This window comes from Acomys russatus, chromosome 4 (genome assembly GCF_903995435.1).
Source record: "Acomys russatus chromosome 4, mAcoRus1.1, whole genome shotgun sequence".
Lineage (NCBI taxonomy): Eukaryota > Metazoa > Chordata > Mammalia > Rodentia > Muridae > Acomys > Acomys russatus.
The window spans coordinates 55,180,114-55,195,772 of record NC_067140.1 but is presented as its reverse complement, the minus strand read 5'-3'; the positions used below and the strand labels follow the sequence as shown (position 1 = coordinate 55,195,772).

At 44.7% G+C, this 15,659-nt stretch overlaps 1 protein-coding gene across 2 annotated transcripts; it reads left to right on the top strand.

The window, feature by feature from the left end:
* Window positions 1–1,221: 1,221 nt before the first annotated feature.
* Ccdc32 (coiled-coil domain containing 32) lies at window positions 1,222–14,040 on the top strand. 2 transcript variants are annotated; one of them, XM_051144391.1, is made up of 4 exons: window positions 1,222–1,353; window positions 3,167–3,416; window positions 9,901–10,057; window positions 13,542–14,040. In XM_051144391.1, the coding sequence occupies exons 2-4, from the start codon at window positions 3,173–3,175 to the stop codon at window positions 13,681–13,683; spliced, it is 543 nt and encodes a 180-aa protein (XP_051000348.1). In that variant the 5' UTR covers window positions 1,222–1,353; window positions 3,167–3,172; the 3' UTR covers window positions 13,684–14,040. The 2 variants fall into 2 exon arrangements, with proteins under 2 accessions (XP_051000348.1, XP_051000349.1); XM_051144392.1 differs by having other exon boundaries at window positions 1,269–1,344.
* The last annotated feature ends 1,619 nt before the right edge of the window (window positions 14,041–15,659 follow it).

Below are 15,659 nucleotides of genomic sequence, written 5' to 3'. Positions count from 1 at the left end.
GGGAAGCTACACCAGGGGCAATGGCAGACAGAGGGAGGAAGCAGTTTTACCAGGAGAGTTTAACAGAGTTGAAGGAGTGAACAAGCTGGACACAAGTGAAGACCGAATGAGCCAGAGAATGAGAAGGACCCAGAAGATTAGAGCAGATTGCTGGAGTTAGTTGAGGCCAAGCAGAGCAATTCAGAGGCTGAGAGAAAAGCCAGACTGAGTAAGACAGCTGGGAGAGGAGTGTAAGCCAGAACAGCTGAGTTGAACCAACCAGCCCAGAACTCAGAAAGAGCTAAAAAGGGTGAGCTTATTAAGCAATAAGTCTCAGAGGCTGAAAACATTCTAGGCCTAGGTTAGATTGTTTGGAGGCTAGAAGCTTCCAAGGCTAGGCCTAGGTTAGCAGACAGAAGAGTAAAGCCTCTGAGACAACAATTGAAACAGAAAAATAAGCTATTTTTACATAGGATCTTGGTATTTTCTTACTTTCTTCCTTCCTTTCTTCCTTCCTTCCTTCCTTTCTTTTTTTCTTTTTGGTTTTTCGAGACAGGGTTTCCCTGTATAGCCTTGGCTGTCCTAGACTCGCTTTGTAGACTAGGCTGGCCATGAACTCATATCGATCCTCCTGCCTCTGCCTCCCGAGTGCTAGGATTAAAGGCGTGCGCCACCATGCCTGGCGGATCTTGGTATTTTTCAACTAAATGAGTAAAGAAAAGGTTCAGAGGTCTGTGAATGAGGCCCTCCCTGATGGTCTATGTCTTTGACAAGCTCTAACTTGGGGTAGCCATACTCTCAAAGGTCTATTACCAGAGTAAAGGTAACACAAATATTCAGAAAGTTGTCTGGGAGGTAACTAATACACGTATTACTGCTCCTAAATCTGTATTTTATCCAATATTGGGAAACACACTGGAAAGAGTCCAAGCAAAGACAGTTTGAAAGGGCTGCACCTAGAGGACCATTTAGTTTTATACGATAGGCAGGCATCTTCTTTCAGAGGGGTTTAATAACCTCTGAGGACCAAGAAAAGTCTAGAAAATTGGCTTCCCTATCCGAGTCGGGCATGGGTGGTGGAAAGCTGGAACTCTGGAGCCTGCAAAGAATCAATACGGTCCTGGAGCGTTAAGGTACTAAACTCTGGGTAGCCCATTCCATCGTTTCCTGGCAACCACTAGTTCCGCCCACCGATTGCCCGCCTCTGGGCGTCACTAACTCTAGTCTACCAATAAACTCACAGAATTCCAGAAAGTCAGATATCAATTGGAGAGCTCCTCCGTCACTCAGAGACTCCGCCCCTCCCTGCTGCTTCCTGACTCCCCGAGACGAACCTGAGCCGGGTGTTTGGAGACTGCTGAGCAGGTGATTGCGGTAGGTGAGGGGCCACGGTGTTCAGTGTGTAGCATCTCGTACTACGGCCTGACCCCGGAACACAACTGAGGGTATCAGGGACCGGATCGTCAAGGCTAGTCAATTGTTGAGGCCGGGATGACTGAGGCCTGGGATCTGGACACACGGTTTCCTCCACGGTTCTGAACGTTCTAGGGTCAAGGAAAGTCTTTACACCCGAGGACACGCGTGAGCAGATTTGGGCTTTGGGTGTATTCAGAAGACTTCAATGGAGACTCTAAGGACTCCGTGGCTTATCTGTCCCTCTTACTTTGGGCCCTCGCGCTCGCTGGACTCTGCTGGAATTTTTCAGACTTTGCCCTTGTCAGCTTTCCTGATCTTTAAAAGCCCTCTTAAAGGAAGGCGTCGACCTATTCTGTAAACCTAGATGGTTACGGAGGCCCCTAGGCTCCTCTCATGGATCTCAGCATGGGCGGCTTTCAGTGTGTTTCCCAAGGAGGCAGGATGTTGGTGCTGGGCAAAATTAACGATTTGGAAGCAGAATGTCTTAAACCAGCAATGCAGCTTTGAGCAAACTACTCATTTGATCGCGTTATTTCGTCTTCCCGCTTCTTCTTCGTCCTTTTCTTGCTCCACTTCCTTCTTCCTCATCAGTTTCTGGAATTCACAATCTTTCTGCATCAGACTCCAGAGTGCAGGCATCACAGATGTGCTCCACTACACCTAACTGTGTCTGTAAAATGATGAAAATGCCTCTCTTTCAGTATTTGCATTCAGTGCTAATTATCTGGGGGAATACACATTGCATACATTTATTGAGTTATCACATTTTACCACATAAATATAGGCAATTAAAATAATAATAATAAAAATAAAATGTTAACAAGTATGAATGGGGATGTGGAGGAACTTGAAGTCCACAGCCCAGCTGCTACTGTAATGAGTGCATGCAGTTGCATTATGATAAGACTCTTTGACAGACACTTTTCACTAAGAAACTTTTTTTTGCCTTTTTTTTTTTTTTTTTTTTTAATGAGTAAGAGACTATGTAAGGCTGTCAGTCTGTGCCCTACCAAGGACAGACTTTAACTGCTTGATGATAGAACATCTATGTGTTGGAAGTCCGTAGAGAACAGTGTAGCAAGCCACTTGGGCCCAGTGGAAACCTCAGAGAGATGCTTGTGTTTATTGAAGATGTAAAACCTAAGGGCTGGGACTGTGGCTTCTTCGGTGCCTTTATGGGTTCTTATCCCATAGGTGAAGGCCGTCACAAGGCAGCAGACTCTGTCCAGCCAACTGTAAAACCTTGGGCTCCTTTACGAACTTCTCAAACTCCTTTATGGATGCATGGTGTGTGTGTGTGTGTGTGTGTGTGTGTGTGTTTATTTATTTATGAGATAAAGTCTCACTATGTAGCCCTGACCTGGAACTTGCCATGTAGGCCAGGCTAGCTTCAAACTCACAGATATCCACCTGCCTCTGCCTCTGGAATTCTGGGATTAAAGGTGTGCACCACCATGCCTGGCTATACTATTTTATATATATATATTTTAAAGATTTACTTATTTTTATTTTATGTCTGTTTCTTCTACATGTATGTATATGCACCACATGCATGCCTGGGGCCTACAGAGCCAAAAGAGGGCACTGGATGCCCTGGAACTGGAGTTAAGGATGGCTGTAAGCTGCTATGTGGATGTTGAAAACCAAATTCTAGTCCTCTACAAAAGCAGCAAGTGCCTCCCAAGTTCTAGCTTTAAAGGCATGCACCACCACACCCAGCATTATTCTGTCCTGGAGCTAGTCTTCACTCACTTGAACTTCTGTTTTCCAGCTCCAAATGAAAATGTTTGAGAGCCTTGATTCTTCAGCGACAAAATCCGGCCGGGATCTCTGGGCTGAAATCTGTTCTTGTCTGCCAAGGCCTGCACAAGAAGATGTTGCCAACAATGCCTTCTCAGACTCCTTTCTGGATTCACATCCTGTAGGTGAAGGCCACACAGCAGCAACAGACTCTGTTGTCCAACCGTCCCCAAAGCCCTGGGCTCCTTTGCATGATTCAGAAGTGTATCTAGCATCTCTTGGTAAGTCCTCTGTAACTCTGTTTTCTTCCCTCCCTCCTTCCCTTCCTCCCTCCCTCCCTTCCTCCCTCCTTCCCTCTCTTCCCTCCTCCACCCCCAGCCCCTGTGTTTTTTAGGAAGGCAAGTTGCATTACCTGTAGTTTTCTTTTCTTTTTTTTTGTTTGTCCTTGCCACATGTGGGCCAGATATAATTCTAGGGGATATGTCAGGTTGTTTACTGGAAAGGAGACCCCTCTCTTTTCTTGTACTATCTTTAAAACTATTTTTGTCTACTTCTGCTTTAAATCATTTCATCTAAATTATGTCTTATTTTTTGACATTTTGTAGAAACCTTCTTGCTTATAAATGGTGGCTCATTTTTTTTGTACGAAGCATATGGGGCTTTCTAATGGGATTGTGTGCCAGAAGAGTCATACTATCTCTAATAGCGATTTGGTTTTTTTTTTTTTTGTTTTTTTTTTTTTTTTTTCAAGACAGGGTTTCTCTGTGTAGCCTTGGCTGTCCTGGACTCACTTTGTAGACCAGGCTGGCCTCAAACTCACTGAGATCTGCCTGCCTCTGCCTCCCAAGTGTTGGGATTAAATGTATGCACCACCACCACCTGGCTCTGATAGCAATTTAAAAAATAGATTTATTATTTATTTGTGTGTCTGTGTCTGTATATGAGCATGTGCACATCCACGCCCACGGCCCTGGAGGCCAGAAGCTAGTGTCAAATCCCTTGGCTCTTGAGTTACAGGTAGTTTTGAACTGCCCAACATGGGCGCTGGGAACCAATTTTGAGTCCTCTGAAAGAACAATAAGTGCTATTAACTAATGAGCCATCTCTCCAGGCCGCTGTTGGCTAATTTAAAAACATTCCCTGAACTCATTTTCAGTGCCCTGTACTGTGGCCACAGTATCTGGAGAGACTACACACAAGAAAGTAAAACTTCCTTATGCAAGGGGAGAGAGAACTGTCGGTCTAGGACAGTCTTAGTTACTCTTCTAGCGTGTGACAGAACATCATGACCATGGCCACCTGGTCTTGTTTAATTTGGGGTTTACCACTTCAGAGAGTTAGAGTCCATGGTGGCAGAATAAAGTCATAGTGGCAGGAACAGATAAGGGCTTACACCTTGTAAGGGGGAGAGAGAGAGAGACAGAGAGAGAGAGAGAGAGTCTTTTAATCTCAAAGCCTGCCACCAGTGACACACCACCTCCCACAAGGCCACACCTCCTAACTTTTCCAATCAGTTCCACCACTAGGAACCAAGTATTCAAATGTATGAGCTTATGGGAGCCATTATCATTCAAACCACCACAGGCTGACTGTGACTGTGATGTTTGTTTATTTATTTATTTATGCTGCTTTTACATGTGTTTTATACATACTAGACAAACAAAAGTTCTACCTCCGATGCATATCCCCAGTCCACTCCTGACCCAATGCCTTTGCTTTTTAGACAGGGTCTCATATCCCAGGCTGGCCTTGAACTTCCTGCGTAGTTGAGGATGATGTTGAATTTCCGATCCTCCTGCCTTCACCTCCTGAGTAATGGGGATTACCACTAGTGTCCCTGCCCTTTTAAGTACACCTTTTAAAAATTTTATTATGTATACAGTGTTCTGCTTGCATGTACAGCTGCAGGCCAGAAGAGGGCACCAGATCTCATTTATAGATGGCTGTGAGCCACCATGTGGTTGCTGGGAGTTGAACTCAGGACCTTTGGAAGAACAGCCAATGCTCTTAGCCTCTGAGCCATCTCTCCAGCCCTTAAATATACATTTTAACGGTATATAAAAACATAAGAATTCTATATACTAACTCTATATTAGCGGATTGTGTGGGGTTTTTTTGTTTGTTTGTTTGGTTGGTTTGGTTTGGTTTGGTTTGTTTGGTTTTTCGAGACAGGGTTTCTCTGTGTAGCCCTGGCTGTCCTGGACTCGCATTGTAGACCAGGCTGGCCTCGAACTCACAGGGATCCACCTGATTCTGCTTCCTCAGTGCTGGGATTAAAGGCGTGCACCACCGCTGCCCAGCAAGCATATTTTATTTATTTTATGTATATAAGTGCTCTATCTGCATGTACACCTGCATGTCAGAAGAGGCCATTAGAGGGTATAGATGGTTGTGAGCCACCATGTGGTTGCTGGGAATTGAACTCAGGACCTATGGAAGAGCAGACAGTGCTCTTAACCTCTGAGCCATCTCTCCAGCCCCATATTAGCGGATTGCTAAATGAACCTATCGCGTAGAGAAGCCACTGACAAGAGCAGTAGTAGATTGCCAAGTCTACTGCTGCCACACCCACTACTCTTTCTGAAGTGTGTTAAATAAGCATACCCCCTTTTTTTTCTAAAAGACAAAAGTTAGGTAAACATTATATATGCCTCAGAAAAGCTGAAAATCCCTTAGCTATTAGCACACATCACCTGCAGGGTTTTTCTTTGTTATGGGTGAGCTCTTGCTAGTACATTGAAGAAACACTGGGTATTTATTTCTTTGATCAGTGGCATATAACATTTCAGTTCATTTATACATTATGTACTGTTTAAATCAGGATAAATGTATCTTTTCAAATGTTTTTCTTTTTTTTTCTTTCTTTCTTTTTTTTTTTTTTTTTTTTTTTTTTTGGTTTTTGGAGACAGGGTTTCTCTGTGTAGCCTTGGCTGTCCTGGACTCACTTTGTAGACCAGGCTGGCCTTGAACTCACAGCAATCCACCTGCCTCTGCCTCCTGAGTGCTGGGATTAAAGGTATGCGCCACCATGCCCGGTGCTCAAATGTTTTTCATTGTGGGCTGGAGAGATGGCTCAGAGGTTAAGAGCACTGGCTGCTCTTCCAGAGGTCCTGAGTTCAATTCCCAGCAACCACATGGTGACGCACAACCATCTAAAATGTGATCTGATGCCTTCTTCTGGGCTGCAGGTGTACATGCAGGCAGAGCACTGTATGCATAATTATAAATAAATAAATCCTTAAAAAATATTTTTCATTATGGTGAAATCCACATGTCCAGGAAACCAAATCTGGAAATTATTATTTGAAGAAGCCCAATCCCATGGAGTGTTTAAGTATTTGTGTTATTTTTACAGTGGCGGAAGTTAGGCAATCACTCTGTCACTGAGCTACACAGAAGGAGGCCACCCTATGGAGAGGGGCACAAGGAAGAGCCGGAAGAGAACTTAGATGATTGCTAAGCAATGCCTCAGGAGAACAGAGGGGATCTCAGTGATGCTGACTAGCGGAGAACATTATGAGAAAAATGCAGGTGGGAAGGCGGAAGACAAGCTGCAGGGTCCCTGTTAGGTCTGTAAGGAAGCCTGCGGAGAGCAGCTGTGCCCCCAGTCACGGCCAAGGGGTGGGAGAGTTCTGTTTGTGGCCGACATCTGCTGCAGGACGATAAGGCGAAAGGCACCAGTCTGGGAAAGAACCAATCCCTTGGCTGCCGGGCAGCACGTAACCAAGGCTTATTATAAGAAGCCCTCTTGGAAGTGGTGATGGTGTTGACTGGTGACTATTGATTGGAAAGTTAAAACTCCACTGGCTGTTTCTAAAATCAGTTAAGAAACTGGTAATTAAGAACCTTTTTTGCAGGCCAGGAAAGGATTAGGTGATAATGACAGGCAGGTTTGGAATATTCAACAGTACCTGGTTCTGCCTGCCTGTTAAAACCACACCTGCTTGGGAACTTAGCACCCTAAGAAGTCCATTCTATCCCCAAAGAGTGCCTATCTCTATGACAACTAAGGCTGGGCAGTTTGAAGATTGTTTTTACTGCCAAAGAAACCTGTGCCAAAAAGAGTCCACCAGTAAGAGCCACAATTAAAAATTCAGCGAGATAAATGTTAGATATACATTATCCTTTTTATATCCTTTTTTTTTTTAATTTTAATTTTTTTTTTATTAATTTATTCTTGTTACATCTCAATGTTCCTTTTTATATCCTTAAGGGAAAAATATTAACATTCATCAACTGCAAGTGTTTCATACATCGGTGGGCTTTGGGGGAGGAGGGTTGTTTGTTTGTTTTTCGAGACAGGGTTTTTCTGTGTAGCCCTGGCTGTCCTGGACTCACTTTGTAGACCAGGCTGGCCTCAAACTAACTCCTAGTAATCCACCTGCCTCTGCCTCCCAAGTGCTGGGATTAAAGGTGTGCGCCACCATGCCTGGCTCGGTAGGCTCTTATACAAGGTGTTTATTGTTTTGGTCAGTGGCTGTTAACAAGTGTCACTTGTTTAGAAATGGAAACAAAGCTGCATATTATAATCTTAGTTCTAAAATTAATCTCCATCCCTCAAACAGGTACCATTTTCTTGTTGTTTTAAGCATTCTTTCCTGGGAAGATGATGTCTATCTCTCCCTTATGGAGTCCCAAGGACAAAACTAAGTACTATAACGCCGTAGTTCACCCTAGGGGACCAATGAGTTTATCAGGCTTACTCAGAGAGCATGGTGAGGGGTTATTGCAGGAGCACGGATGACTCCAAAGCTGCTAAACCTGAAAGACATCACCCAGTCTTGATGAAGGCTTCCTAGGAGCTGCAGATGGAGTCTCCCTTCAGTCAGCCTTCCCCAGCTCATATCACATAGCACCTTTTGAGGCTACCCACATGCAAGTAGGGCAGGAGGGCTGTAAGTGCAGGAAGGCGAGCCGGAATCCCAGGTGATGGTCCAGCAACCTCCTGCCTCAGCGGTTCTCAACCTGTGGGTTGAGGGACCCTTTCACAGGGGCCACATATCAGATATCTTGCATATCAGACACTTACATTACATTTCATAACAGTAGCAAAACTACAGTTGTGAAGTAGCAATAGAATAATTTTGGGTGGGCGTGGGGTGGGGTGCGGTGCCGGCGGGGGGGGGGGGGTCAGCACAGCACCAGGAATCGTAGCATTAGGCAGGTTCAGAACCACTGCTCTAAGGCTGTGTCAAGAGTGAACAGGCCGCTAACCACAATCTCCTGTAAGCTGGCAGCTGATTTAAAGATGGTAGCCGTTTTGCTAGGAGAACCTCGTTCTCTGACTTGTGTGCTGACTCACACATTGCTTAACAATCAGGATTTGTGATGTTAGGTGATTTCATCAGCAAACTCCGACAGAGAGTATTTACTCTTCCAGGTGCGACACGTGTGACATCGCCTATCTTATGAAATCACTATGGCATATGTGACTTGTCCTTGACTACATGCCTGAATTATACAGTTGAAGTAACGACTAAATTAAGGCAGAAAGTAATGGTGATATCATTTCTTGTGTGCTTCAAAAGAGGTCTCCCCAACAATTAAAATGCAAAGGAGAGTAATTAAACACCTTTCCTCAGGAAGCTCTGTGAATCACCCTCAAAGGATCACAAGATGTTTGCTTTTATTAGGTTCCAAGATCCGGGCCACAAATTGAGCAACTTTTTAAAATGTTGGGAGATATTTTTCTTTAATCAAGAATTTAATCCCACATAGAGATCCTCTAAAGGTCTCTTATTACTGCATTCCCAACAAGTCAATTCCAGCATCTAATGAACCATTGGGGCTCTCATCGTTTTCTCTAATTCTCCCTCATGAGGGTTGAAAAGCACTTCATGTCCATGTAACAAGGAGAGAAGCCATTTGCTCCTCAGAGACGCTATTTTCAGGGAGTTGAAACAGGAGCTGGAATACAGCATGCCAAGTCAGGGACAGCAAGAGCTCCTTAGAGAGATACCTGCTGGGATTCTGTGATTAAAAGACAAAGCAAAGCATGCCACTGATTTATTTCTGAGAGCCTGTAGCGCTTCCGTTTTCCAGGGTTAGACATTTACTCGATACAGTGTAAGGTATGGAGAAGGATAGTCAGTCAACTCTCATGTTTTCTCTATAAATTAATTCTTGGGCCACAGAGATGGCTCAGAGCTTAAGAGCACTGTCTGCTCCTCCAGAGGTCCTGAGTTCAATTCCCAGCAACCACATGGTGGCTCACACCCATCTGTAATGTGATCTGATGCCTTCTTCTGGCATGTAGGCACACATGCAGGCAGAGCACTGTATAAATAAATAAATAAAATGAGGGTTGTTTTTTTTTTTTTGCAGAAACTATGAATGTATTCTTTTCTTTTTGTTTCTTTTTTGTTTGTTTGTTTGTTTGTTTTGAGACAGGGTTTCTCTGTGTAACCTTGGTTGTCCTGGACTTGCTTTGTAGACCAGGCTGGCCTCGAACTCTCGGAGATCCACCTGCCTCTGCCTCTGGAATCTGCACCACCATGCCAGGCTAAAGGATTTCTGAGGGGGTAGGGTGGAGTCTATTTGGCTGGATATTTGAGATAAGGTCTCTTGAGGCCTAGACTAGCCTTGATCTTGCTGTATAGCTGATACTGACCTTAAACTCCTGATCCCTCTGCCTCTGCTAGGATTATAGGCTCTTGCCATCATATCTGGCTAGAGAGAATTGCTCAGTTAGCATTTTGCACCTTAGACTTAATTAAAATGTCATTTTATAGTCTCTATGTTAAGCTCCATTTCTTTTCCCTTCAGAGAAGAAACTGAGAAGAATCAAAGGTTTAAATGAGGAAGTGACTTCCAAGGACATGCTTCGTACCCTGGCCCAAGCTAAGAAGGAATGCTGGGATCGATTCCTCCAGGAGAAGCTAGCCTCAGAGTTTTTTGTAGATGGACTTGATTCCGATGAGAGGTAACTGACTGACAGCTGGTTTCACTGAAAATACTTTTCACTCACTTAAAGAGCTCAGGGGTGGTGGCATCAGAGTGCTGGGACCAGTTGATACCGATATCTCTTTGAGATGAAATCAGCCCTTGGAAACTTGCTCAGTTTGCCCTTTAGACCAGCATAGGCTCTTCAGAATGGTAAATACCCTCAGCTACATCTTGGCCACAGATGAATAGACTTGAGGGTGAACTGTATGTTCATTTATAAGTGTGCAGTGCGCTGGGGAAAGAACTAATGAAGCCACAGCTAGAACCACATCTTCTTGCCATGGGACTTCCATCCCGATGAACGTGTGGGGTCAAATGGATAGATTTATGAGGCTTAGTATGTGATGACGCTGTGCTTGGGAGACAGAGTGTTAATTACTTTTCTGCTGTGATGAGACATCATGACCAAGGCAAGTTACAGAAGGAAGGGTTTTTTCGGGGCTTATGATTTCAGGGGGACCAGACTCCATTGCTGTCATAGCAGGAAAGCATGGCAGCAGGTAGGCATGGTGACTGGAGCTGGATCCTCAGAGCTGAGGGTTTACATCTTGAACCACAAACAGGGAGCAGAGAGAGTAAACTTGGGATGGTGGGAGGCTTTGAAATGTCAGAGCTGTCCCTCAGAGATGCATTTCTTCAAGCAAGACCACACCTCCGAATCCTTCCCAACAGCACCACCGACTGGAGACATTTCATTCAAACAAGCACATCCCACTCCCTGGCCCTCACAGGCTTGTGACTGCATCATAATGCAAGATGCGTTTAGTCTAACTTTTTATGAGTCCCCATGGTCTTTCAGTCTCAACACTGTTCTAAAGACTAAAGTCTCTTCTGAGACCCAAGGCAATCTCTTTCTTAACTGTAGCCTTCTGTAAAGCTGCCAGCCTACTCCGGGTTCAGTGCAACACCTTGTCTCAAAGGAATAAAGTGGAGAATGATGGATCAAGACACTGGATCTTGAGCTGGAGAGAAGGCTCAGAGGCTAAGAGCACTGGCTGCTCTTCTAGAGATCTTGAGTTCAATTCCCAGCAACCACATGGCAGCTAATAACCGTCTATAACATGATCTGATGCCCTCTTCTGGCATGCAGGTGTACATACAGACAGAGCACTCATATACATAAAATAAATAAATTAATCTTTAAAAAAGAGAAAAGAAAAAGACACTACATATCTTATCTTCTCCTCTGAATGCATACCCAAGGGTCTTTGTACCCGCATTCACATACACTGCACATGTGCATCACATACACACACAATTTAAAAAATGATGGATAGAATAACAACTATAATTTTTTTGAGACAGGGTTTCTCTGTGTAGCCTTGGCCGTTCTGGACTCACTTTGTAGGCCAGGCTGGCCTCGAACTCACAACGTCTGCCTCCTGAGTGCTGGGATTACAGGCTTGTGCCACTGCACCCGGCACCAACTATAATTTTAAGTAAAGGTCTTACAGGAATATGACTTAAGTTCACAACACACAATTAATATTGATTTTGAGAGTCCCATGGTGTCATGTGAAGATGCTACTGCTGGAATCAAGGCCAGTGTCTAAATAAAACCTCAAAGTCACACTTGATTTAATTTACAAAGCACGTTGAGTTGCATTCTCACATTTGAGTCAGCACGTCCTCAGATCCTTCAGAAAACGGTGGTATTTTTAAGGTCAGCCCAGCTGCCCACTGAAGGCTCAAAGGATAATTTTTTTTTCTATCTCTAAAGGCTTAACATAAATGAGTCTTAAATTGCCCAAAGAGGTGATTTGAAGATTCCTGACCCATCATTGGCATAATGTTCTGTCTTCCTGAAAAGCTCCCTCTACTCCAATTCTCTTTTGTTTTTGTTTTTGTTTTGTTTTTCGAGACAGGGTCTCTCTGTGTAGCCTTGGCTGTCCTGGACTCACTTTGTAGACCAGGCTGACCTCAAACTCACAGCAATCCACCTGCCTCTGCCTCCCGAGTACTGGGATTAAAGGCATGTGCTGCCGCCACCATGCCCAGCTCCAGTTCTCAGAAGACAAAACTTTCTCTTGCATGGTCAATTACAAATTCCTTCTTTCTGAAACCACATTACTCTGTTTGCATAAGCATACATCAAGCTGAGTGACCTCCCTGTTTGTTTTGACTTTCCTTTTTCTATAGAAATAATTTGAACAGGGGTTGGAGAGATGGCTCAGAGGTTGGGAGTGTTGGCTGCTCTTCTGGAGGTCCTGAGTTCGATTCCTGGCAACCATATGGTGGCTCACAACCATCTATAATGAGATCTGGTCCCTTCTTCTGGTGTGCAGGCAAATATGTAGGCAGGGCACTGTGTGCATAATAAATCTTTAAAAAGAAAAAAAATGATTTGAACAGATCCATGAAAAGGGCAGATGATGAAGAGTAAGCGTTTCTTTCACCTGATTCTCTTGAGCTGTAGCCATAAGTCAGCCTACTGCTTATTCTGACCTCTAACCCGGGGCTCTGTCCCTCTTACCTACGTCTGAAGGAACGCTTCTGTCACTATGCAGAACAAGCACTGGGAGACAGTAGCTATGCATTTGTTTTGAAACTCAAAGTACGCATTTTAAACAGGCCATTTTGTGACCCTTTGTGAGAGACGCTACTGTTTAATACGTAGTCATTCGGCTTTGTGCTTTCTGTGTGCTTCTTTGATATAGTCTCATTCTGTTGTCGAGGCTAGCCTTGAACTTGTGACAGGCTTCCTACCTCAGCCTCCTGAGTGCTGAGAACTGTTGGTTTGAGCCACCAGTACCTAATTGTTGAGAGTTCCTAAAGAGCATACGATGGGTTTATATTATTTGTAGCCATTTCATTTTACTGTGAATGTGTAATAACTGTAAGGTGTAGGATCCTGGGTACTTAAGGGAGGCAGGAGAGAGAGACCACCCTGACAACCAACCAGTCCCCCATCTCTCAGCAGCACATGAAGAGAGCCCAGGCGTAAGGGCCATTCATTGGTGGGAATATCGGCTGCTCAGATGTTTCTATCTTGAGATCTTACCCACCCCACTACTCCTCAGAAATTACAGTTCTTACAAATAAGCTCTGTTTGTGTAATCAAGCTTCACATTGTCTTAGATAGGAAATATCTCAGGTTTTCTGTCTCACCCATAATTTGATATTTATTTGAGTGTTTCACCTCTTGACAATGTCTCTCCTCTTTAGGCTAGAGGGAACAAAAGCTAAGACTGAGGCCCAGGCTCTTTAGCTGTTCTCATCAAGCCTGCAGAGGCCCTGCTTATAGCCCAAGTGCCCACTAGGGGGCAAATGATGCTGTTGAGCTCCCAGGATGCACAGCTGTCAGAGCAGTAGCATGGTTCTCCTGGTGTGAGCAGGGAAAAGCAGAGGTGGGAAGAAATTGGTGGTGGGCGGGAAGGCAGTATGCCCGTAACTGAGCTAATCATTAAGTAATTAATCATCGAGGTCTGACCCAGCCGCTCCTTTCTTCTGCTCCTTTGTAGCACCTTGGAACATTTCAGACGGTGGCTCCAGCCGGATAAAGTTGCCATCAGCACAGAGGAGGTCCAGTTTCTCATCCCTCCAGAGTCGCAAGCTGAGAAGCCAGAGGCCAGGGACGAGCCAGCCGCGGCAGCAGAACAATAAATTACACACACATCCACCAAGCAGCTGTCTGGGGCCCAGGGGGAACGGTGGAGAGCTTGACAGCACGGCAGCAAGGAGAAATCCAGGCAGAGGGAAAAGCCCAGCCTTCCACTCCACAAAGCAAACAGCTGCTGGCCCCTGGGGACTTGCTTCAAGCTGGCATGTGTGACTGTCTTGGATGAAGTGGCTGACCCAGTGTGTGCTGGATCAAAACACTGCTTTCCTTCGTGTCTCACAGCCTGACCGAGCTCTGTTGCTGCAGGTTAGAGGTCTGTAAGGATCCAGTGAAGAACAGGGTGTGAAAGTGCTTGGAGACATTGGAACCCTTGTATATGATGTACCAGTTAAGTGAGCCCCCCGCCCCTGCCCCCCGCCCTCTTCTGGGTCTTCATGCCTGTGTCTCAAGCATTCCATAGCTAAGTAGTCAGGAGCAAGTGTAGCCAAGAGGAGTGAAGTCAGTCTCCTTGGGTCCAAGCCCTCTTGGGGCTTTCTCACATTCTCATCATAAATGGAAGGACTCTAGGGAAATGGGGTTTTCCTTTTGATTTGTTCCTCGTGTCAGAAATGGAGGGGGGAAAAAAGAAGAGGGAAAATGTGGGTGTGTTTATATCTGTGTAGATATATTTTCCTTTTCATGGCTTCTCCCCCAGCTTCTTGTACCAAGTTCCAAATCAGACTTGTAAATACGGTTTAGTGTTTGATACAACTCTTGATTAGTTCCAAACTTGCTCCCTGTGGCAACTTTCCTGATTGAGCATTTATATTACGTTTATTGTGTTGTACTTCATGTAAAGTTTGACTTGTCTATATAAAACTTTCTCATTGGAACAGCTGTGTGGTGTGGGCGGTACCCTTGTCCATTTCCTCTCACATGAACACCTAGGAAGGAGGGAAGGACGAACAAACACATGCTAAGGCAGGGCAGCTAGCAACCTTTGCCAGCCTCATCTACAGAGAGTGTTTCAGGATAGCCAGGGCTACATAGAGAGACCCTGTCTCAGAACAGAAAAGATTTTTTTATTTAATTACTTTTTTAAAAAGTTTATTTATAACTTATACAGTATTCTGCCTGCATGCACGCCAGAAGAGGGCACCAGATCTCATTATAGATGATTATGAGCCACCATGTAGTTGCTGGGAACTGAACTCAGGACCTTTGGAAGAGCAGCCAGTGCTCTTGACCTCAGAGCCATCTCTCCAGCCCTTAATTATTTATTTTATTTATGTATATGTGTGTTTGCTTGTGTGAGTTTTTATGTACCACATATGCGCATGAGCCCATGGTAACCAGAAGAGGATGTCCGATCCTTTGCAACTGAAGTTGTAAGGTGCCATGTGGGTGCTAGGAACTGGACCCAGGTTTTCTTCAAGAGTAATAAATGCTCTTAAAACTGCCGATCCATCTCTTCAGCCCCAGGCCTCTTGTTTGTAGTATGCCCCTCCAGCAGTTTAAACTGAAATGTTCTGTGTTAAGGTTCTGGCACTGTGCCTGCTGGGTAACAATGTCCAAATCCATAATGACGAGAAGTGTGCCCAAAAATCTTCCCAGAACACTTGACTATTTCTAAATCTAGGAATTGCCTTATTGAAGATAGAAGCCAAATAGGCCATACCATATACTTGCTTAATGAAAGAAATACTTTATAATTTCCACATATGCTTTTCTTGCCTCCTTTTTTCATTAATTACTGGTGTTAGCTTTATTCCTACTACTTTTGGTCAGATGGGTACGACCGATGTAAAAAGTGGCCCTGGGTGGCACCTCAGGGAAGCCTGAACACGGGTGGAATCCGGCGTTGAACCAAGCTGTCAAGCTGCCATCTCTGTCTGGGGGTCAGATGACAGACCTTGCTCCTCCTCCAGGGCCATCTGATGGCTTCAGCCAGATGGAGAGGATTAGACGGAGAAGGCTAAGGTGCTTCTTCCTCCTGTATGCGGAAGAGAAAGCCATTCTTCCCAGTAACAGCAAGGAAGAA